This window comes from Rhineura floridana, chromosome 12 (assembly GCF_030035675.1).
Source record: "Rhineura floridana isolate rRhiFlo1 chromosome 12, rRhiFlo1.hap2, whole genome shotgun sequence".
Taxonomy (NCBI): Eukaryota; Metazoa; Chordata; class Lepidosauria; order Squamata; family Rhineuridae; genus Rhineura; species Rhineura floridana.
The window spans coordinates 3,761,025-3,786,403 of record NC_084491.1 but is presented as its reverse complement, the minus strand read 5'-3'; the positions used below and the strand labels follow the sequence as shown (position 1 = coordinate 3,786,403).

General features: G+C 42.3%; 1 protein-coding gene across 5 annotated transcripts; it reads right to left on the bottom strand.

The window, feature by feature from the left end:
• Positions 1–930: 930 nt before the first annotated feature.
• On the bottom strand, positions 931–25,022 carry STAMBP (STAM binding protein). 5 transcript variants are annotated; one of them, XM_061592633.1, is made up of 10 exons: positions 24,913–25,022; positions 23,061–23,274; positions 18,898–18,973; positions 12,311–12,406; positions 9,036–9,372; positions 7,918–8,042; positions 6,265–6,402; positions 5,142–5,254; positions 2,607–2,706; positions 931–1,954 (listed from the first exon to the last, which is right to left on the bottom strand). In XM_061592633.1, the coding sequence occupies exons 2-10, from the start codon at positions 23,261–23,263 to the stop codon at positions 1,898–1,900; spliced, it is 1,245 nt and encodes a 414-aa protein (XP_061448617.1). In that variant the 5' UTR covers positions 23,264–23,274; positions 24,913–25,022; the 3' UTR covers positions 931–1,897. The 5 variants fall into 5 exon arrangements, with proteins under 5 accessions (XP_061448617.1, XP_061448620.1, XP_061448618.1 ...); XM_061592636.1 differs by lacking the exon at positions 24,913–25,022 and adding an exon at positions 24,881–24,905; XM_061592634.1 differs by lacking the exon at positions 24,913–25,022 and adding an exon at positions 24,560–24,856.
• Between the last annotated feature and the right edge of the window lie 357 nt (positions 25,023–25,379).

The following is a 25,379-nucleotide window of genomic DNA, read 5'->3' as shown; positions in this document are numbered from 1 at the left end:
AGAGTGGAGTGAAGGAATTCCTGGGCACACGTTTCTCTTTCAGCAGTAACACAGTATCAAAGTATCAAGAAATATTACCTTTCAGGCATACAACCTCATTTTATGAGCTACTTTTGAGTGAGGTTGCTGGGAGGCAAGATCAATTACGTTGCCCCACAGGTCCAACTCCCCACTTGAGCAGCAGCAGAAGCCAGCAAAGGGCGTGAGGGGCAAGTCGGCTCAGTAGCCGTCTTAGGGGGCTCATTTCTGGTTTTAGCATAGGAGCAATTGTGTACATCACTCCTGCACCTGCTACGAAAGAGGTGACAAAATGCAGAGAAAGGAAGAGCAAGCCCTGGAACTTCCTCTTCCACATGCACCCATCACACCCAAAGCCTCTCTGCCTTTGAGGTCAGGAAATGCAATATGGAGAGTTCATGAAAGTTCAGAGGATTTAAGGCCAAGTTCTTGGGCAGACTTATTCTCAACCAATTACCAATTGAGAGGTAGTGGGCTCTCCGACACAGTCATAGCAAGTAGTAGCACACTGTGAGACTACAGGCCCATGGGAAGGAGTTGTACTGGAGCTGCACCTATGCTCAGTACAATTTCCTTTCATGGCCCAGTAGTCCTTACTATGTCTATTACTAGCGTGGAAAGTTTGCTTTTTAGTTGATGCTTCTCATCCACTAACATCTTTTCTATGTGCAGACTGGAAGAGACACCTACAAGTAGAAAGAGACAAGGCAGGGCGGCTAGAATCAACATATATTATTTAGAGCAGGGTGAGGAACCTATGGTCTTGCAGATGTTGCTGGATTACAACTCCCATCATCCCTGACGACTGGCAGTGCTTGCTGGGGTTGATAAAGAGTTTTTCTCCTGCAACATCTGGAGGGCACCGTATGGGCTATCCTTGATGTCAAGAGACAGAAAAAGGCATTATCACACTTATATTGTTTTATAGGTGCATTCATTTATTATTTACAATATTTTAATCCATCCTTCATTCCAATGTGACACCAGGGTGGGGAAAAGACGCAGAGGGTACTGGCATCAATTCTACAACAGTAAATCTATTAAAAAAACCTCTAAGATTATCAACTAACCCTCAATCTAGGTCTTTAAGTTGCTGGTCTAGGCTTTAAAGCACTACCTTAAGGACTTGTCCAACTTGGATTCTCAAATGGAGTTAGATAATTCAGTGCATACCAGCACTTGCTGGAATGGAAAGTTCATAGCACAAATCACGTGCAGATTCATCCTTCAGTAGATTTTACTAATAATGAAACCAAGGAGCTGTTTCAGCAGTCCCTCTTCTTTGGATTCTCTTTCCCTATAACTCCCTGAAAGAACTTGCAATTTTATTTGCATTTTAGAATTTCTCATGACCCCCAAAAAACACAGTCTTCCACTTTATGCTCATTTCTTTCCAACATAAGCATCAACGTTGCTGCTGCTAACAAGAAGCTGAGCTAATAGCACAGCACTGCTGAGCATTAAACCTCCAAAACCACCAAAACCACCACCAAAGACTTCCATCAGTATTTACGAGTTTTGGATGAAATCCTGTATTTGCAGCTTCAGAGGAAGGAAAACAGATGAATGTATTTGCTCGGCATCTTGCAAACATCTATAATTTGCTTGATCTTTGGATTATGGTTCAGTGGAGTGAAGCCTGAAGAGGCTCAGTGAGCAACCAAATACTAACTGAATCGTTAATTTCAGTTTATATATTAAAAAATCCTAATTATTCCTTCCTCCAAATTTAACAACTGCATGAGATCAAGAAGAATGCACAACTCTTACTGTGCTACAGGAAGAACCTTGGAATTGCTGCACAGAGGGGATATAATTAGCCATCATATATTAATGTAGAGGACTGTTAATGGTTGACAAAGGCATGAAGGCATTTGCTTTATCGAAGGTCCAGTACCATCACTTCCCGCTCCATGACAGTCACATGATTGCAGGTCTGAAAGAGAAAGGAACTGAAGGTTGTAACAGCCAAGAGTATTGATATGGCTACCTTCAACACTAGGCACAAGCTGAAAAATGATACATATTGCATGTGGTGCATGTCAGTATTAGAGTAGCCAAAGAGTCTCAATCTCACTAACAGATTCCCCCTCAGTGAGGTATGGATTTAGCAATAATGTGCTCCCACCGGACACTGCATCAAGGCTCCATCCCCAAGCAGTCCTGGGAGATCAAAGCACCTCAGGAGCTCTCATCTGTGACTTGAGTTTGTGCTGCAAGTGTCTCCTGCTCCAGCTCCTGCTGTGAAAAAGATTTCACAGGCTGCAATCTTTAACCTCACCTACCTTAGAACAAATGCCCCTGAATTCAATTGGACTTACTCCCGAGAAGACATTAGGACTGCTCTTTTTGAGCTGGAAGAACATCCATGCCACCGTGCCTCACTGACAGTTCCTGGCACTCCATAGAGAACGAATCCCAAAATAATGGTGGGGAGGGAGGGAGAGAGGCCTTTTCTGACCCCAGCAGGCATTAGAACAGAAACCGGTCAAAGTTTCCAATTAGCATGCCGGTGTGGTACAGGTAGGATTTGGGAGAATGAGCAGGAACAACAGGCCAGAGCATTTAACATCTCTCTGGATACTTACTGTAAAGAGAGGGGGATCTTTGGAATGCGGGTGGAACCCTTTTTGCCTACAGGAAGAGATCTCTTCCATACCATGGTCTGTCAATTTAAAGAATCCAGTCCTAAAAAAGTAATTGGAAACAAAATCACTTGAATGTCTCAAAAACTGATTGACAGCTTCAGGTGGACAAGTTTGGGTTAGTGAGTCAAAAGTGGAGTCATTTAGTGAATCAGAAAGGAAAAGAACAGAGTGTAAGGAGAGCACTGCTAAGTCATAAAATGGGGAGGTAAAGTACAGACATACAACAAAATGGGAGAAAGACCTGCAGGTGGAAATCCCAGATGAAGTTTGGACATTCTTATCCAGTACCAGTTCAAACATCACACAAGCTACCAATTTTGGAGGAAAAAACTGTACATGCTGCACAACGCTGCATAATGTTGCCATGGAAGAGTAAAAAGGCAGAAAGATTATACCATGGGAACCGCAGGAGGGGAGAGTGCTCTTGCACTCAGGTCCTGCTTGCGGGCTTCCCAGGAGAAGCGCCTGGTTGGCCACTGTGAAAAGAGGATGCTGAACTAGAAGGGCCACTGGCCTGATCCAGTTGAAGGGCTCTTCTTATGTTGGTTCTGCAATGATGGTAGAGATGCTGGAAGGCGAGAGGATACTGAAAGGTGAGTGATATTGTCAGGCATAAATGAAATATTTAAGACAAGATTAACTAACAATCCATTGGCACCTTCACTGTACAGTTTTCGGTGAACGCTGAAGACACACCTCTTTACCCTGGCCTTTGACACCTAAGATGTATGTTTCCAGGACCCACCCTATTCCTGTGACTGTAATTTGTTTTAATTGTTCTGAGATTTGAACTTGTACAGGATGGGAAATACCCGGCTTAGCAGTAGTGCGTGTGAGAAGGACCTTGGAATTGTAGTGGATCGCAAGTTGAACATGACCCAGCAGTGTGATGCTGCAGCAAAAAAGGCAAATGCGGTTTTGGGCTGCATAAACAGAGCTATAGTTTCCAGGTCAAGGGAAGTAATAGTCCCACTATATCCTGCATTAGTCAGGCCTCATCTGGAATACTGCGTTCAGTTCTGGGCGCCTCATTTTAAGAAAGATGTAGACAAGTTGGAGCGGGTTCAGAAGAGGGCGACGAGGATGATAGCTGGTATGGAGAACAAATCTTATGAGGAAAGGTTGAAGGAACTTGGCATGTTCAGTCTGGTGAAGAGAAGGCTGAGGGGTGACATGATTGCACTCTTTAAGTACCTGAAGGGCTGTCACATAGAGGAGGGTACAGATTTGTTCTCTGCTGCCCCAGAGGGTAGGACTAGGTCTAATGGTTTTAAGTTGCAGGAGCGCAGATTCAGATTTTTTTCAGAATTTATAAGGAACATATTAATGATATGAAATCAAATGTTTGTTCTGTATAAGGAAATCTAAACAACATTTTATATATGAAGAAAAAAAGAGGCTGGCTGCTGGATCCGACCAAAGGGACATCTAGTTCAGCATCCTGTTCTCACAGTGGCCAATCAGGGGCCTGAAAAAAGGGCCCAAAGGGAACTCTACTCTCCCCACTTGCGACTGCAGCAACTTGTACTCAAAGGTAGGGTGACTCTTTATGGTTGCTATGTACCTCCAGCACGGCTAATAGCCACTGATAGCCTTAATTATTTATACAATTTCTAGACTGCTTATTATTAAAGCAATCTCTGCATTTTTCTGGCCCACAGGCCACATTCCCTCGTGGGCAGCCTTCCAGAGGTTGCATGTCAGTGGCAGGCAGAGCAGTTCCGGACACATTCCAGCCAGGCAAACCCACTTGAGGAGGGTGCAGAGTAGGGCCAGAGAGGGGCATGGTCTGGGAAGAGTCCCAAGGGCCATATTGAGAGGTCTAAAGGGCCTGATTTCAGGCCCCAGACCTGAGGCTCCTCTGCCCTGTTCTAAGCAGCGTGCAGCACAAAACAGTAAAGTCACCAATATAAAACATGTAAGAATAAAAAGAGCGGAAGACCAAAAAGATGGTATAGCTTTAAGAGGTGGGGAAAGCTTGAGCACATGTCTAACATACACCACAGATGACACTTCCCATAAGGCAGAGTGAACAGAGTTCCAAGTATAGGTGCAACAACGGAAAAGCTTGTTTCTGGAGCTTTACTGGTGATTTACAGGACGCAAATTCATCCTCCTGATGAATTCCCTTAGAAGAGCATCATTCTTCCTTGCATCCTTAGCTCCTTTTTGCATGTTTTTCCATACATGCTCTTACTGCGGCAAGAAGCTGGTCCAATTTTCAAAAATTGTTTAAGAACTATAGCTGGTTATCTATACTTCTGATTTTTTTTTTTGTCCCATACTTTTACATTCTACTTATGCCTCAGTGTAAATCGCTTAGGGACACCTCACGGGAAGCGATTCATAAATGAAATAAACGTGTCTTTCCCATCTTGGCCAAGTTTCACACTACTTAATGGTGGAATGTGGTGCAGAACGGAGCGGTTGTTGCACACACGTTTACTGTGCAGTGCAAATAAACCAAACACTTACTCTTGGTATTTTGGAGAACAAACAATTGCTATCGACTCTGGCAACATCATCTGATAGGAGCAGTGTGTATGTAGGTCGACACTGGAAAGGAACGCTGTTTGGGTAGGATGCGTCTAAGTAAGGAAAAGGGGAGAAAAGTTAAAATCCAGCACCAAGAACGCACGACTAATTCTTCACAACCACAAACTGAGTAGGAAAGGCTCCCCTTTTCCAAAGAAACATGGATGTGGCCCTCCCTATATTTTTACGGGAATGCACCCCAGGCAATCTAGGTCCAGCCTGGGGGAAGGAGAGAAAAAGCAGATGCAGACCCAGCAGGTCTTCAACCAAAAAAAAGGAGATTTGGGTGCTCAAGAAGAAAATTCAAATGGCGTCCTACACCCATGGACACAGAGCACAACCCAGAGGGAAGTTTCCCTTTGCAAGCCCCACTGAAATGAACTGGAGCGACACAAGAGCACTGCCAAGGGTTGTGACTTGGGTTAGACACATTTAGCAGGTGGGTGGGCGGGTGCAATCAGAGCCAGCCCACAACTTGTTGCTGCCTGAGGCAGAACAACGAATTATCCCCCCACCCCCAAAATAAGTCAAGGTGTATGTTACCAAGGCTGGCCAAGTTATTTTGGCAGCTGAGGCACAAGATCCCACAAACACCCCTCCCTCTAAGCAAAAATGCAATAATAATAATGACAATTTGCTGCCCTTTTATGACACACAAAACCAGCTGCCTGAGGCATCTGCCTCACTGTGACTAATGATAGGCCAGCCCTGGAAGTGATAAGAACCAGGGGTGAAGTGATTCAAGGTCATTTGGTGCCTTAGGCAGAAAATCCACTTGGTAATTCCTCTCGCCTGCGGTACACTAATATAAACACAAATCATTGGGCAGTTCTCCTGCACAAGCCTTGTGGAAATTATCAGAAGGGAGCAAGCCAGGCATTGCACCTCCAGCAGCTGGTCACCTCGGAACATTCCGCAAACCTCTGAATTTATCTTCTGCTCCACCCCAGGCAGCAACTCATACCTCGGGAGACAAGTGCAAGAACTTGGCAAAGACTTAACCCAGGACAAGCCCACCCACAAACAGGCTTTTGCACATGGGAGAACTTGAGCAAAGGCTTACATGGATCCATCCCAGAGTGATAAGGCTGTACTGATCCTGGATCAGGAAGAGTTCCTCTTCGTTCTCAGTGTTGCAATAGTCAGGCCCCCCATACTGCTTGGGGATAATGACATGGGTGATGGTGAATTCATTCTTCATCTAAGAGAAAAAGAAGGCCAAAGGCAAGGGAGAAGAATCAGCACTACTTTAAAAAGAAAGGCAACAATGCTTCTGTGCAAAAGCCAAGCAGCCCTAGATGACCTGCTAAAAGCTCCACGACAGCTATTTCATGAATGGTCTTCCAGCTAAACTTCCAGCTTCGGATGCATCAAGAGACCTGGAGCAGTTTGGACTCATTAGTGGTCTGATTTTCTAAAGTTTTCTTGCTTATCCCACCAGCTTAACAAGGCTGTACTTCCCTTTCCTATCAAAATACCAAGCCCCTCCAATTCTTTAGGTGTGGTGTAAGGATTTCCCCCAACTCCTTGCCTCCTCCATCCTTCCTCTTAATTTTATTTCTGTCAGCACTAGTTCCAGGTTTGAGGGAGCCCATGACAGAGTGCCAGAGGTAAGCCCCCTCCTACATCAGCGTTAGCCTCAGGTAGTGAGGAGCTGCCATTCAAATTTCCCACATGTATTTGATTTAACAAGATGTATATAACCTCTTGAGAGCCAGTGTAGTGTAGTGGTTAAGGTGCTGGACTACGACCTGGGAGACCAGGGTTCGAATCCCCACACAGCCATGAAGCTCACTGGGTGACCTTGGGCCAGTCACTGCCTCTCAGCCTCAGAGGAAGGCAATGGTAAACCCCCTCTGAATACCCCTTGCCATGAATACCCTATTCATAGGGTCGCCATAAGTCAGGATCGACTTGAAGGCAGTACATTTACATTTTAGAGAGCCAGTGTGGTGTAGTGGTTAAGGTGTTGGACTACCACCTGGGAGACCGGGGTTCAAATCACACATCTATGAAGCTCCCTGGGTGACCTTGGGCCAGTCACTGCCTCTCAGCCTCAGAGGAAGGCAATTGTAAACCACCTCTGAATACCGCTTACCATGAAAACCCTATTCGTAGGGTCGCCATAAGTCGGAATCGACTTGAAGGCAGTCCATTTCCATATAACCACTTAATTGTCAACAAACCTCTAAGCAGTTTACAAATGCTTCCAATATATGAGGGCGTGGTGGTCTGTGATAAATTAAAACGGCAGCTCTCAGACATTCCGCCTATGCCACCCTGGGACCATTTACCCTGCTACATTAGGGACATCGTGAGAAACTAAAATTGCACCTCTCAGACCAGCTACCTCGTGCAAAAAGGTATTTTAAAGGGTGACTCAAAGCAGAAATCATTAAGGGGCCCTGCTGGGGCCTCAGAAACTGCTGGGGGATGCAGCAGTCTGCTTTACAGCAGCACCTCCAAAAAGACTCCCCTGTACAAAGTAGCTGCATTTTTGCAACTTGTAATTAATCAGGGTAAAAGTGTTTGCAAGAAAGAATATTCAGAAACATTACATCACATTAGCACAACTAGTATTATATATGCATAACAGCTTTAAGATATGGAGCCAAGTGCTTTAAGTGGTGAAAAACAAGCTGAACACTACAATTTCCAAGTTTTGAGGCGAGGGCTACCAGATATTAACATGTGGTTATCCAGAAAATTACCTTACCAGCTTCCCACAAAGGATCCCACAGGTCTCTACACCCCTTGCAGTGTTTGCGTCTGCCAGCTGGAGAAATTTATGACAGAGCTCTCTGGGGACGATAACATGGCGAAGGCCTTCTATAGTAGCATCTGTAAAGAGAAGTTTTTGATGAGCCATGTCACAGGCATATATCAGGCCTAGTTCTAGCCTAGCCTTCACACTGACTTGCTAGTTCACTATGTGGAAGGTTTGGGGTTTTTTTGAGGAGCGTTCCAACACACAAATCCCCACATGTAATCCAAAGTGACACAGTCCAGACACAGATTTACCACCTCACCTGCTGTTTGCAAGAATAAGCCGCAGGAAGATTCTTTTGAGATCAGCACTTTAAAAAGAACCAACAGTTAACTCTGGATGAAAGCAGCAGCCAAAAGCTGCCGCTAGTGAGTGCCTGTGCACCCAGAAGTGAAGAGATCAGCTGTCCTGCATCAGTTCTAAAAGCCTTCTCCAAGATGGGGAGGGGTGTCACAAAGAGAGGGGCCCTCATCTAAAATAACTCAGCAAAAATCATAATCACCCCATTGCAAAAACATGTCAACATAGCAATACCCTCCATCTGTATTCCAAAATTGCTTTCTGGGAGAACTAAAAATATTTCTAGTGACCAGATGGAAGAAAGAGGGTCAGAAATGAACAGTGGGCTGACATTCAAGGATCAAGTTAGAACCCAGGTCCCTCCAATTAACAGTTAAAGCCTGCACCTGCACACTTGCTGGATCCTTGGGGAAGAGCTTTCCTGAAGCCTGGTTATGTCATCTGCCTGCAATTGATCCTTCAAGAGCATGAGGGCATGGCAGAAAACAGGATGGGCTTGTTTTGTTGCTTAGCTTCAGGGGGCAAAATAGCAGTAGACAGATCTGAATTGACAAGACCATGATTTTAATGGTGCAGATGCTGAGATTTAGTTTTAGAATATTCTCATGTTGTAGTGAGGGTTTTTTGTTGTTGTTCTGATATTGGGAGTGGGAGGGAGATTTTTTCCTGCACATTCTTTTTGAGCTCAGATTTACAAGCCCTAACAAAAATTGTCATCAAATATCCACATAACAAGCTGGACCAAGTTAATCCCAAGGCATACTAACTATTTTCTGGGCTCCCCAAAGCTCCAGGTTTCAGAGATCTGTCCACAGCAGGAGGCTTCGGCAGCACAACTCCTCCGCTGGGGCTCAGAGAGTCCGTGGGGGGCCTGACCATGCCAGGTATCAAGGGGCCCTCCAAGGAGTCAGGGATTGGCTGCCCAAACTGCTGCACAATTTTGAGGCGCTCCTTCTCCAGCTCTTGGTGCCGAATCATCTCTTCAAAGGCGTTGAATTGCTCCTGCTCGGCCTGCTGTTGCTTCATCCGGGCCACCCTTTGCCTCTCTTCCTCCAGCTGCTGCTGCAGAGCCAAGTTGCGAGCAAACTCTTCCTCCTGCTTCTTCTACAAAGGGAAGATCAGACAAGGAACCAGTTAGCAACATACAACTCGGGGGGCAATTGACAGCAGTCCTTTGGTGTCGCTTTGGCCCCAACAAGCAACAGAACATTCAACTTTCTGAAGAAGGGCCATAGCTCAGTGGCACAGCTTGCGCTTTGCAGGGCTATGGTCCTAGGTTAAACCCCGGAATCTCCATTTAAGCAATCCTAGGTAATGGGTTGAGAAAGGAGGGCCTTAAAGAGCGACTGTTTGCCAGAAGGACACCATTGGTTTGCTTGCCATGAGGCCGCTACATATTCATTTATTTAAAACATTTTTAACCCCGCCTTTCCACAAAACGTCCAAGGCAGCTAGCATGTAAAACCAGTAAAATGTACAACAATAATATCAACAAAGAGTTTTGTGGCACCTTAAAGACCAACACATTTATTATGGCACAAGCTTTTTGTGGGCTATAGCCCACTTCATCAGATGCATGTAGTGTCATCACAAATTGCAGGCATACACACACATGGAATTATAAACACTGAGGTCAGAAGGAAATGAAACACATTAAAATACAGACAGTAGCAATTACATTGCAAAAAAAAGAAAAGAAAAAGTTCTGTTGATAACAGACATCCTGGCATGGTAACCCTGGAAACACCAAGATGTCTCTGTTATCAACAAAATTGGTTTTTTGTTTTTTTAAATGAATGAATACTGATAACAATGGAATAATATTTTATGCATCTGAAGTGCACTGTAGCCCACAAAACTTTGGCTTTTGTTAGCCTTTGGGGTGCCACAAGACTCTTTGCTGGTTTTGCAGCAAAACACGTGGATATCCCTCTCAAGATAATAATAATAATATCAAAGAGGAAAATAACAGACAAAACTAAGATCAAAACAGCTAACTACTAAAATATTAAAAAAAAGAAATTAATAATGGACTGGCAGAAATAGAAGCTTTAAAATCCAATACCAAAAAGATCACTTCAGCTTCTAATAAGACAAATGCTTTTCAAGAAAGCAAGGTCAACACTGCACCAGATCCATCAGAAGGAGAGAGAGCAAGACAGGCTTCCCCAGGCAGGGCGTTCCAGGGATTGCGAGCAACCAGAGAGAAGGCCCTCTACCTGTCCCCAACGCCACATGGTTCAGATGCTAGTTTGACACCCAAGTGAGTTTCCAATGACAACATTAATTAATTGGGCAGCCTCCTATGGGAGAAGGCATTCCCAAAGCAGCACTTTTAATTGGATTTAGAAATAAACTGGCAACCCATGAAGTTGGTTCAACAAGAGAATTGCATGCTCCTGATATTTGGCTTCCATCAGCAACCTGGCCACTGAATTCTGGACCACCTGAGGTTTATGGCCAATTTTTTTCAAAATGTAGCCTGCGTGGACAACACATCCACAATCCAGCGTGCAGCCATGAAGGCCTGTATCTCTGTGCATTTTCTGGGAACAGGCACATCCTACGCACCATCTTATGTTGGAACAGCATTATTGGCTATGGCCATCACCTGAGCATCCAGGCTCAAGGCTGAACCCAAGAGCGCACTCGGACTGTGACTATACACATGTATAGATGCCAGCATGTGTCTACGCCTCCTGATGTGATGCTTTTCACACCACTCTATGGAAGAGGTAAAGGGGGCAGGACAAGGCCTTTCACCAATCTGGCCGCAGGATAAACACCAAGAGTACGTATGTCCCTTTTGACCATTGCTCTCTTCTCTATCCATTGCAGCCCTCTCGTCCTCATCTCCTTTCTCCACCAGCCTACTGTCCTGCCTGAAGTCGAGAGATCCAGACTCAGACACGGCTATGACTTTTTCTCTTTTTATTAAAGCAGTGCACCTCATTACCTAACTATGCTTTCTAGGAACTTTTTCCTGATTAACCCTGACCAAGCATGACTCCACAGCGCTACGACATTGACTCAGCAACAAACCCCTCCCCTGGGTCCCATTAAGAAGGCTTGGCTTTCACGCAAAGCCATTCGCTCCTCCTTAATGATGGCTGAATCTTCCACTTCTGCCTCCGATGCGTGGGACAATGGGGGCTGGTTCTCAGCTCCCCCCTCCAGGAGTTGTGGGCGGTCAGCCTGTTTGACTGTGGGAACCTGCCCGGCGCCCAGCTGGGAAACATCAGGTGAAACAGGCAGCGCCTCTGCTGCAGGCGCAGGCAAGGAGGGTGTGCCTAAGACAAAAGTCTCCTAAGGGGCAGTCTCTGACAGTGCTGGCTGCACTTCAGGGGTGGGGGCAGGACTGGAGGAAGTCGAGGTGTCAGTGACTGGGACTTGCACGCTCTGAGGACTATCCCTGCTGCTTGTCACACACACACCCCTGGCTCATCCTCACAGTTCTCCATGTCAGAGTCTGGCACCTCAAAACCTCCCCTCCCAACCTGGGTCACAACACCTACGTAGTATCTTTATAAGTTTCCTGCCCTCTTTGCTGGTGATTTTATTTATTTATTTATTAAATTTATTAGTTGCCCATCTGGCTGGCTGTCCAGCCGCTCTGGGCGACGTACAAAATAAAAACATACAAATACATTAAAACATTAAAAATCTCAACAACAATAATAAAACCTAACCCACCCCAAAAGCCTGGTGATGAAAAGGGATAACATAGAACCTACATTTAAAAGGGGAAAAGCTTATAATTTCCCCACTAGAAGACTGGCCAGGGGCTGATGGGGAGAGCTGAGGAGAGACTTGACAAAAAAAATTGATTTGCCTTTCCCCCTGCTGTTAACAGTGATTTTCCAGAGGCTGGATAAGCAAGAGTGACTTCATGACAAGCAAAACTATGCTCTGGGGTTGCCAGGGTGCATCACTGAGGTAGCATGTCAGCTCTAGAAGGCTTCACTGAATACCAGGACAAATACCCAAACAGAAATCATTTCCTGCAAGCTGTGGCTGAAGCATTTAGCTTCCCGTTACTCACTTTTTGTACATTGTACTCTGTATATTCTTTGCTGTATTTTTGTAAAAGCTCTTTTTTCAGCTCCTCAGCTCTAGGAAACGCAACTTCTTTTAGTTTCTGGGTGGAGAAAAAGACAGCATTAAAAGCAGGTGCTGAACGGAAGCTGGGATGAGCAGCAGTGCAGCATTAAGAAGAATCCGATGGTGTTGGTGAGCGAATCCTTCGCAACAGCTGCTCAATGTTTGAGGACTAAAATTCTTTTTTTTTTTAATAATTTTTATTCAAATTTTTCAAAAGACAAACAAAACAAAGTCAAAAAACATAATACAACAAAAAAAATAAAAATAGTTGACTTCCGATTTGTCGCAGATCAGCTATAAGTATATAATATACATCAAACCTGTCCCTTAATATATACATACAGGATCACTTTTCTCCATAGGCTGTCTTAGTTAATCGTCAAATCCCAATATCATCATTTTATTTTGATCTTTCAACAAAAAGTCTAAGAGAGGCTTCCATTCCTTAAGAAATGTATCTGTCGATTTTTCTCTAAGTAGACATGTCAATTTATCCATTTCTACTAAGTCCATTAATTTCAATAGCCATTCTTCCGTTGTTGGTGTTGATTCCATTTTCCACTTTTGTGCATATAATAATCTTGCTGCCGTAATCATATATAATATTATTCTTCCATATTTCTTTTCTATTTGTTTATCCATAAAACCCAATAAAAAAAATTCTGGTTTTGACTGAATATTTATCTTTAGAATTTTTTGCATCTTCCTACCTATCTGTGCCCAAAATGATTTTGCCTTTTTACACAGCCACCACATATGATAAAATGATCCTTCTTGTTGTTTACATTTCCAACAAACATTAGAAACATTACTATACATTTTTGACAACTTTTCTGGAGTCATGTACCAACGGTACATCATTTTATAGAAATTTTCTTTAAGATTATAGCATAGTGTAAATCTCAAGCCTTTTTTCCACATATTTTCCCATTGATCCATTTGTATGTTATAACCAAAATGTTTTGCCCACTTTACCATACACTCTTTTACTTGTTCTTCCTCCATATCCATTTTCAGTAAGAGTTTATACATTTTCGCAATTATATTTTCATCATTTGTACACAAACCTATTTCAAAATCAGATTTACTTATTTCAAACCCATACATTTTCTTGTCCATTTTATATCTTTCTAACAATTGTAAATAGGCAAACCATTGAAAACTATATCCTTCCTTTGTCAGTTGTTCTCTCTCTTTCATTATATATTCTCCATGTACATTTTCTAATAGTTCTTGATAAGTTAACCATTTCTCTTTTCCAGCCATTTCTCTTCTGTAAAACGCTTCTTGACTTGAGACACATAATGGTATTTTCGAATAAAACCTTGATTTATATCTATTCCATATTTTCAACAGAGGACGTCTTATAAAATGATTGTTAAAGTCTACATTTACTTTTACTTTGTCATACCATAGATATCCATGCCATCCCCACTTCAAATTATGGCCCTCCAAATCCAATAGTCTTTTATTCCTCAATAAGATCCATTCCTTTATCCAGACTAGACAGCAGGCAGCAAAATAAAGTCTCAGATTTGGTAATCCCAGTCCTCCTCTTTCTTTGGCATCTTGTAGTAGTTTAAATTTAACTCTTGGTTTTTTTCCTTGCCATACAAATTTAGAGATATCTTTTTGCCATTGTTTAAAAGGTAAATCAGAGGATATTACAGGTATTGTTTGAAACAAAAACATCATTCTCGGTAATACATTCATTTTTATCACAGATATTCTACCCATTAATGACAATTGTAGTTTATCCCATTTTAGCAAATCTTTCTTAATCTCTGTCCATAATTTTTCATAATTATTATGAAACAACTTTGAATTTTTATTTGTCATAATGATACCTAAATATTTCAACTTTTTCTCTATTGTAAAATCTGTCTTGTCCATTAACTCTTTCTGTTCCCTTAAAGTTAAATTTTTCACCAACATCTTTGTTTTTTGATTGTTGATCTTAAATCCTGCTAACGGTCCAAATTCTTTTAATTTGTCCATCAATACATTAATTCCTTCCAAAGGGTTTTCTAGTACAATTATCAAATCATCAGCAAATGCTCTCAATTTATATTCTTCTTTTTTTATCTTTAATCCCGAAATCCTTTTATCTTGCCTTATATCTCTAAGCAGCACTTCTAAGACCAGAATAAATAAAAAGGGAGATAATGGACATCCCTGTCTTGTACCCTTTTGTATTTCACATGAATCCGTTAAATCTCCGTTAACAATTGAGCCTTCTGAGATGTATAAATCGATCTAATCCATTTTATAAAATTGTCTCCAAAATCCATTTGCTCCAAAACCTGAAACATAAATTTCCAATTCAAATTATCAAATGCTTTTTCAGCATCTAAAAAAATCAAAGCTGCTTGTTTATCATTTCGTTGTTCTAAATATTCCAACACATTCAAGACATTCCTGACATTGTCATGTAATTGTCTTTTAGGTAAAAACCCTGATTGATCTTCCTGGATAAATTGTTGCAATATTATTTTCAATCTTTCTGCCAAGATCATTGTAAAAATTTTATAGTCATTATTCAATAGAGATATTGGCCGATAATTTTTTGTTTTAGTTAAATCTTGCTCCTCTTTAGGTATTAATGTTATGTTAGCATTTTTCCAACTATCCGGTATCTTTCCCTCTTGCAGAATAAAATTCATTGTAGACTGTAAAGGTAGCAAGAGTTCTTCCTCCAAACATTTATAATACATTGCAGATAACCCATCTGGTCCTGGCGCCTTTCCTAATTTAATTTTGTTTATAGCTTCAGATATCTCTCTTGACGTAATAGGGCCATTAATAGCTTGTCTCTGAAAGTCTGTAATTTTAGGCAAATTCTGTTTAGATATATACTCTTCTATTTTTTCAGATGGAATTTCCTGACACTTGTACAATGTTGAATAATATTGATGAAAAACCTTTTTGATTTTTACATTATCTGTCAGCGTCTCATCTCCTTCTTGTATCTTTAAAATAATATTTTTTTGACGTTCTTTTCTTAATTTATATGCTAACCATTTCCCTGGTTTATTTGCAAATTCAAAAGTCCTTTGTTTAGCAAAATTTAGTTTCCTTTCAATTTCTCTAACTGTCAGCATTGATACTTGCTTCTGTAACATTTTAATTTGATTTACAATAGAAACTTTAGTTGGATTCTTTTTCAATTCTTCCTCTTTTTGTTTTATTTCTTCCAAAATTAATTGCATTTTCTGTTGTTTCTTTTTTTTAATTCAGAGTTACATTTAATAAAATATCCCCTCATAAATGCCTTACTTGTATCCCAAACGATATTTTCATTTGTTCCTTTATGTAAATTATGTTCAAAAAACTCTTTTAATTTCTTCTTACATTCTTGTACTACTTTGTCATTCTGTAATAAAGATTCATTTAGTCTCCATCTAAATCCAAGAATTTTTTTTTTTTAAGTTAATATCACAGGATTGTGGTACGAAAAAGTTTTTGGTAGTATATCCATTTTAAAAATATCCTTCGCTAGAATTTTAGACATCCAAATCATATCAATCCTCGAGAATGTTTTATGTCTTTCTGAAAAATAAGTAAATTCCTTTGCGTTATCATTTATATATCTCCAGGTATCCACCAATTCTAAATGTTCCATTAGTTCAAAGCAAATCTTTGGTAATTTACCCTGTGTCTCTTTAATATTTTTTTCAGAAAGTCTATCAATTTTTGGTGAGATTACCCCATTCCAATCACCCATGACGCACCAATGATCATATGAAAACTCTGACAATTTTTCCATAAGTCCTGTGTAAAACCTTGTTTTATCTTCATTGGGGGCATAAATACCCACTATCAAAATGTTTGTACCCTGTAAAGTAATTTCAACCCCCACAAATCTACCACTATCATCCAGTAATACCAATTTAGGAAGCAATTGTGGGTTAATGTAAAGAACAACTCCATTTTTTTTTTTTGGTCCAGCCGAAATAAATTCTTCACCCAAATTTTTACAAATCAAATATTTGGAATCTTTCTTCTTAATATGAGTTTCTTGTAAACAAATTATATCCAATTTTAATTTTTTCAAATAATGAAACACTTTCTCTTCTGCGCTGTGTTGGCTCCATTTATATTCCAAGTTAGATATTTGTAATCCATCTTTAAGCGTGTATTTTAAAATGTGCCTGATGCTCCTTTTAATCCATCATCTTCCTTCCCCTCCTCTGCATGTTCTTGTTGACTTTGTTTCCCAGGAATTATATCCATATCTTTGAGTTTATCTTCTTCCATGTCTTTTGAAGCTTTTCTCAAGAAGTCCCTTGCTTTTTGAACAGTATTCAATCTATATTTCTGTTGTCTGAATGTAAAGATCACTCCTTCTGGAACATCCCATCTAAATTGAATTTTGCATTGCTTAAGTTTTTCTGTAAAGAAAGCATATTCTTTTCTCTTACGTAAAAGTCTAATAGGAATTTCTTTCATCACCAGTATTTCCTTACCATCAATTTTAAAGGTATTTTTAAAGTGTTGTTGTAATACCATATCTCTGGTCGTCTTCTTTATAAAGTGAACAAGCACATCTCTTGGAATTTTTTTCATTGTTGCGTATCTGGAATTAATTCTATAAACTTTGTCTATTTCAAATTTCATCCGATCTTCATTCAAATCCAGAAATTTTACTAAAGCATTAACAATTTTATCTCTGATGTCTTCACCTGTTTCCTCAGGGATTGCACGGAATCTCAAACAATGTTCTTTATTTCTCATTTCAGTCACAGCCATATAGTCCAAGTTTTTTTCTAATTCCAGATTTAATATATCTGTTCTATTCTCCAAGATTTGTACCTTTTCTTTAGTATTTTTTGCATCTTCCTTTATTTGCCCAATTGTCCCTTTAATCTCATCCACTTGTGTTTTAATATAGTCTTTTATATCTATCAATTCAGTTTTCATTTCCTGTTTTATATCATTAATCCCTTCCATTATTTTTTGAAACATATCTGGGGGTATAGCCCCTTCCTGTGGGTCAATTGAACCTCTTCGCTCCTGGGCCTTAGTTGCTTTTTTAGTTGTCATTCTCGAAAGAAGCCTTTAATTTCTGATATTAACCACTGTTCCAAAACCTAGAGGCAGTCTATTTCTTTTTTTTTTCCTCCACCAACAAAAGAGTTAATATTCCAGGCCTGTTATTATAGTCCGGCCTGCACAGCACAGTTCTTATCTACGTCCAGGAATGCAAAACAATTCTGGTTCACAACACCAAGCGATTAGTAACATATACGAACAGCAGATTCGTCCAAAGAGAAATAGTCCAAAGAGAAAAATAGTCCAAAATATAATAATTACCTCTCATCCGTTTTTAAACTTTAAAACTCCAAATTCAGGCCAGCTTTTTGTCGTAAAAAAAATATATAAGTTGTTTACATTTTCTTTCTTCCTTAATTATATTTAAAAGAGAAAAAGTATGACTCACCCAGATTTCTCAGTTGCTGATTCGTAAACAAATCCCTTTTATTGTAGTAATTTAAGCCAAATGATAAGATTTAGACAGAAGTAGGCTCGCTGGTTAAGGATGTTTTTTTTAAGAAGAAAAAAAAACGCTTCGCTTTTTTCCAGTACAGCTTGCTGGAAGTCCTGACTCCATCTTCAGCCGATCGGCATGCCTTCTTATCTCAGGGATTTCCTGATCAATTCCAGCAGCCGACAGCTCAACGAAGTCCTGTGGAGAATCTGATCGGTTCTCCTATACCTTGGAGAACATTTAAGCCAGTCAAAGTTTCCTCTTGGCTGGCTTTTAAACTGAAAAAAGCTTCCTCTGAGGCAGAGATCTCTCAGAGACAGTCACCAGCTGAGCACTCACTTCCGGGAAGTCGAGGACTAAAATTCTTTACAGGCCTGGAGATAATCTGTCCTTAAAATGTAGTACTGTCACTTCAAGAGGACTAAATTCTTGAAGTGACAGTACTACATTTTAAGGACAGATTATCTCCAGGCCTGTAAAGAACCTTGTTTTTTTTTAACAATGTTAATATTTTGTTATTTAAATTTTTGTGTACTGTATTCGTTTCTGATGTATATTTTGTATTTGCGTTTATTTTTTTTATTTTTTGTGAGCCGCCTTGAGGGCCTTTTGGCCAAAAAGGCGGCATAGAAATAGAAGGAAGGAAGGAAGGAAGGAAGGAAGGAAGGAAGGAAGGAAGGAAGGAAGGAAGGAAGGAACTTGATCAGAGGATCATGGGACATGATCTGCCAGGACATTTTCCTAGGGAAGCATCTTAACATAAATGGGTATTGCACAAGAGCATGGGAGGGACAGGGAGTCAGTACAGAGACTTACAAGGAAGAGTGGCAGACTTCTCAGCACTGTGTGTGTCATGAGTGACTGTATTTTCCAACGCAGTTCATTGCAAAATATTATTTGCTGATATATGCTTGTGACAGACTAACTGGGTAACGCAGCCTACTTCTTCCTCATTGCCAACATCTGGGAGCAGCAGCAGCATTTTTCTAGGTGGAAACTGTAGGATAGAACTTTTTTTTCTTTCTAATGTTGCCACTTACTTTTACTGTCTCTCTCTTCTCTGGAATGATAGCAGTTTTGTAATCGCGATGCTTTGGAAGTTTCTCTATGAAGAGCCTAGGGACAGAGAGCACAAAGAGAGACAGGGCTGGCAGCTGAGATATACTCAGTACAATGGCTGAACTTAGGATGTTATAGCTTATGTATGCCCAATGAAAGAATCCTCCATGGCTACAATCAGGCCTACATAACCTGATCAGGTGGGGATCAGAATTTCAGATTACGCTGTTAAAACTCCTGCACAATCCTGCTCTCCCCACAAACCAAACATCTCCCTCTTCTACCCCCCAGAAACTTTGGGCATTAAAGGGCAATTCCAGGAAAATGATGCTCACACTCAAAATTTCACATGAAGATCTCATCCTTTCAGTCACAAGATCTTAGTCTCTTTCTACTGCATCTGTGTTGTTCATATGGCCCTACTTAAAATGCAAGCTGGCCAGCCAACAGAAAATTGGATTTCCACAAGCAAAACAGTCCCTCAGCTAGTGCTGAGCTGCCTGCATGAGGGGTTTCTGTGCTTTCCTCCTCCAGAAAAAGAGTTGACAAGCATTAGGGCCAACGATACCCTAAAAGTATAGACATTATGCTTTTCCACACAAGCAGAGGACGTTGACATTCTTTGTGCAAGGAAAAAAACCCTGGCCTGCAGCAAAGCATAGTTCAAGCAACTCCAGGTGCATGCTTGCATAAGCAGAAACCATTCAACCACCCTCAGATAACTGCTGGTTTGGTTTGCAGCCAGGATCTTAAGGTGCTATTTTAGCAAATTAAATGTACTTTCATTCCAATGTGGATTTAAGCCAGGATTGGCCAACTGGGGGTCCGTAGGCCAGACCCAGTCTCCAAAACAGCCTGATTCGAATTTTAATCAAGCCATAGTAAACAAAACTGCTCGTAGTTTTACTTTGTAAATGTTTATTGCCTTGCTACCTCATTTGCATTTTGGAAAGGCAGGACAAACTAACTCCTCTGCAAGCTCAGAGAACCTTTTGGAGAGCTCATTTGCTTCTCTCCATCACCTGAAACCATTCACTCTGCACCTATGAAGCCCTTCTTAATGCCTATGTCAACTTCATTCAAAAGCCTGAGTTTTCCTGATGAGATCAGATTCTCTCTCTCTCTCTTTCCCCCCCCTCCCAATACTAGTGACAGGAGAACAGAGCAATCCTCCAAGACAGATAATTTAGGCTAAACTACAGTGTTCTCCAAGACAATTTCCAACACAGTCTGGACACTCTCACCCAAGGCTCGCCGGCACAGAAACATCACGTGTATGGTAAGCCACACAGAGAGTTCCCCCTCCAAGCCCACATTTGTTACCGCAATGGAGGATTTGTTTAGTTAAAGGAGGCTTACCCGGCTGCCAACAGAGAAGAGAGATGGAAGGATTCCACCAAGTTTTACACTTAACAGGTCCCTTGGCCAGTTTTTCCTCCCAGTAATGCCCATAAAAGAGGAAGCACCAAGAGGGGTTAAGGGAGGCTGAAGGCAATGCTAATCAAGAAAAAATGTACTGAATGTAATGAGGGCAGGGCAGGAAAGTTGTGCATACAAGACATCCTCAGCAACAGCAGCAACAACTGGAAGACTGGGGAAGGAAAAGATTGGAGGGACCCCCCCTGGGCTACCAAGCATGCAACATTCTCTTAGAAAAGTTTTGAAACAAATCACGAAGGGGGTTTTCAGTATGTTAATGGATTTCAATAGCACCGGAAAGCCCAAATCTGCAATGAACCCTTACTTGGGAGTAAACCCTATCGAACTAGGTGGAACCTACCTCTGAGTAAACACACACAGGTTACAAACTTATTTTATTTATTTATTATTTGATTTATATCCCGCCCTTCCTCCCAGCAGGAGCCCAGGGCGGTACCTTGTGCTCAACTAGCCCACAGAACTAAGGGTGGGGGAGCAGTGGGTGTCTGAATGCAATGCACTGGAACTCAGAAGGAAGGCAGCCAATACCTCCCAGTCCCAAGATGGAAAAGGTATTTCGCTTGGGAACTGAATGAATATAAAGGCAGCAAAAGTGAGCGACTGCACAGGCTTCCAGGGAATGCATGACATCATCACTTATGAAGAGTGCCAACATCCCTTCATGGATACAAGGAGGGATGCTCTTGCAGGATCCACATCATAGGAACCTGCCTTATACTGAATCAGACCATTGGTCCATCACACTCGGTATTGTCTACACTGACTGGCAGCGGCTGTCCATGATTTCAGACAAGAGTCTCTTCCAGCCCTGTCTGAAGATGCCAAGGGGTTGAACCTGGGACCTTCTGCATACAAAGCAGACGCTCTGCCAATGAGCGATGGCCCTTCCCCTGTAGAGGGAGGATTTTGAGGAACTGGTAAAGTAACCCTCAGTGGCACTGGAAAAATCCCAACTAGAAATTTGATATTGCCTCCTATGAGTATGAGGACCCCTCCCCCACGCTCAGCTCTGACCCGCAGATCTCTCAAAGCAAATGTAAAAGACTACTACAACTAGCATACGCAGCATCTAAATAATAAAAAAGTTGAAACAGGGTTTCTGATCAGGTCACTTTAAATTGCGCTGTGCCAGCTAGCCACTTTTCATTCAGACACTTGAGAGGAAAATCTGAAGCAGGTGGCTCAATAATCAGTTCCTAGCCAGCAAGCAACAATGAAAAAAACATTCTTGGGGAGGAAGAGGATTCTCTTGCACTAGTAAGAAATAAGCTGAATTGAACTAGAAACAGAAGCTACATGCCACTACTGGGGAGATCCTTTCGTACTCAAGAATCCAGGCAAGTTACCACCAGTAGCGGTCAGTGAGGGGCTGCATTGCTGACCTGGTTTCCCAATGCTGCATGCCACTGTTGGTTACAGAGAGAGAGGGGCAAGACAGCAGGGAGCTTGCCATGGTGTGGGCACAATGAATCTGATGCTCCCACTGCTGCACCTGTGCTGTGCTCCCCACTGCCTTGTCCCTCCCTCTCTGCCTCTCGGTAATCGGCAGCAATGCAACCTGTTCTGCCCACTATTGGGTACAGCCCTCACAAGGTGGGAAGTCAGCACCACAGCCTAGAGACCTCTTTTGATCCCATTGGCTGATAATTACAAGAACCACAATTCTGGGTTGGAAGAAACATCTTGTCTATTTATTTGGCTTGTTCTTGTAAGGGAATCAACCATGTTCCTCTGCTCCAAAAAGGAGTCATTTCTACAGCATTCATGCTGCAACCGTTCCCCAGCTAATGCATGGCTATTGGAGTGTTGTGGAAAACATGGGAGTAACTGTTTTTCATGTCCAAGAGTTCACACCAGTGACCTCATCTCTCTTCCCCGCCACCAACGTGCCAGCACCATATTGTAACTTTTTAAATAATTATTCTTAAAAAGTTACTGGCTGAGTTGCGTCCCTCAAATAAACTAGTACGGACATACCCCTTTCAAAAAACAAACCAATAAACTAGGTGAACATTAGCAAGGCACTTACAGCAATGGCCCACAATTTTAGAGACGTTTTGCCTTTTCTCATTTCTTTAAAGCTTATTTATATTTTCTCTCCAGGACTGAAACTCATTTCCTCTGAACTCAAATAAAGAAAAAAATCCACCCGCAGCAAAGCAACTCTATTCCGCATCAAAGGAACATAGGAAGCAACCATTAGTCCATCTAGCTCAGTACTGTCTACACTGACTGGCAGCAGCTCTCTAGGGTTGTAGGCAGGGGACATTCCCAGTCCTACCTGGAAATGCTGCAGATTGAACTTTAGGCCGTCTAGGTGCAAAGCTTATGCTCTACCACTGAGCTATGGCCCTTCCTCCAAATACACAGCCATTAAGTGCAGGCTGGATACTAGTTATTGTCTTTGGATAAAGATTTACAGAACTATCCACAAAGATTAAAATGCAGTTGGGGGTTGCTTTAATAAACCCTCAGACTCAGTTTGAGATGAGGCAACATACATCTTCCTCTTGCTGATCAAAAACATGGGTGAGGGAAGAGACCAGAACTGGTGCACTTGATTCATACAGTAAATGAGTAAGTAGTTCAGAAAGAATCTAGTAAGAGCTCCAGCTGGCCCAGCAGGTTTGAAATATAAAGATACTTGATTGTCTTATCAGAATAAAGGCTCTACTGTGATTACTGAGTAATGCAAATTTCTTACGTGATGTATTTGTTATACAATATAAAAGCACGTTCAATGTTGCCTTCCTCAGAGTAGATTGTTGCCATCCGGATGATTTCAACTCCAGAACGGTAGTACCTCCGAGGAGGAACATCTTCATTCACCTCCACACAACTTCCCATTTGGGTAAGACCCCTGATCCGGTCCTCTGGGGGCAGGCTGACATCTGCGTGGTCAGGCATAGGGGGTCTGTCTGTAGAGAGAATTGATACGACCTGCACTGAAATCACTTGTATCCAGATCAGCTCAATGTCTGAAAACCTCCAGAAGCTATATGGAGACATGGACTCTTATATAAGCTTGAGATCTAATATTTAGGTAATAAAGAATGCTGGTGAAAACACATCCTAGAACTAGTGAAACAAGCCTTAAGATCACACTATCTCAGAAGTATACGAACAAGCCTTTCCATTATCTGTTATCTCAAGAAGCAGGAACTAGCTGACTACAAACTATTTTTTATTAAGAAAGCAGCTTATACAGGTATGCTAAATTAACTTTAGTTGGAAACTTCCCTTTCCCCAGTATTGCTGTAGCTCTGGAAAAAATTTTTTACATTAACTAAATTATGTTTTACCATATTGGGATTTGTTTTTGTACTTTAAAGTTTTATTATAATCTTGTATTTTTATGCCTACGTTTAGTTTTCTGCCTTGGATAGATCTGCAGGTTGTAAGTATAGCATCCCCTGATACTGCAGTTAGCTCAATATAAACACAAAAACAGGTGGCATAATTTTCATCAGATTTCTTTATGCTAGCATAGGAATTAGCTGTGACCTCTAACCAGCCTTCCTTGCTCAGTTGTTGAGAATTAGCTATCTTCGCAAACAATTTTGCCTAAGCAGGTAATTTATGCACGTCAAAGGGTTTAATAAACTTGTGATGCTCTGCTTGTATTGTGCCTCTCATTCGCTAGATAACTCTATGCACATGACTCTCAAAGAGAAAGGCAGGTCACCCTTAGGAAATACAGATTGTTAGGTTCCCCATATCACCCCCTTAGCATATCACCCCCTCTGTAACTCTCAACCTTTTTTAAACATCCCTCAGTGAATTTGTTTCCCTGACTTCATAGAACTCTGAGCAGATTGTGGACCCTGCCCTTTAAACCTCTGTACCGCCACTGCACAAATTACGCAACCATCTCTTTCCTTAGCACTGAAGTCCCTCTAGTCCAGACTATCCCTCCACCTGAAAACATCCACATCAGCCTTCCTCAATCTGGGGCCCTCCAGGTATTTTGGACTACAACTCCCATCAGCCCCAGCCAGCAGAGACACCTTCCATCCACTTCAGCGCCATACATTACATACTGACTTAAGCAGATGTGAGTTATAGTCCAAAACATGTGGAGGGCCCCTCAGGAAGGAGACTGGATGCGGCCTTGCAAGCCGTGGGGCGACTCCTCGCTGCCCCCTTGCGCCGCACGGATCGCCAGCTGCGCCCCAGACGACGCTGGACTACAACTTCCATCACCCCCGGCCGTTGGTCACGCTGGCTGAGGCCACGGGAGTCGGAGCCGACAGCGCCTGGAGGCCGCCGGCCGCTGAGCCCTGGGAGCCCGCCTGAGAAGCCGCCGGCTGCTCTGAGGCGTCGCGCCCGAAGGAGGGCAAGAGGAGCGGCGGGGCGCCTTGAAGCGCGGGGGCTCATCGGGGGCCTGCGCTGCTCTTCAAAGGCCGGCAGCTCCAGGCTCCCCTTCAGGGCAAGAGAGCGCCTCTGAGGCCCCAGCAAGCCTTATCCACGGCAGGAGGCGAAGCCCCCGACTGGGACTGCGGCGGGGAGCGGGCGGTGGCTAACCTCTAGCCGGGAGGGGAGGGGGGGTCTCCTACCGGGTTGCACAGCCTGGTAGCGACGGACAGCGGCAGGAAGGAACAGGAGCCACTTCCGGGAAACCGTGGCTAGCTACTTCCGGCTTCTCTAGCCCAGCCCTACCTCTACAGAGAGTTAAATATAGAAGTACCTCCTCATCCTGACATGCGACTTCCGGCGTACCTTTGGAGAAACCCTCTTTGTGGCCGTTACCGAGGCGGACTCCACGGCTTTAGACATCAACCGTTCTCTCCCCCCCCCCCGCCGCCGCTACTTCGTTTAACAAACACAAAAAACTTGCTCACTGTTTTGTGACATTTTGATTGCTCCTAGTAAAGGTATTGCCCAACTGTGGATTTTGGAAACTTTCTTATGGACCAACTTTGGCTACCTCTTCTTTTTTAAGTTTCTGGCCATTAAAAAAAATACAAGAGCCCCACCTATTCAGTTCCCATGGTCAAGTATCTCCATATTGCAGGCTGGAGGG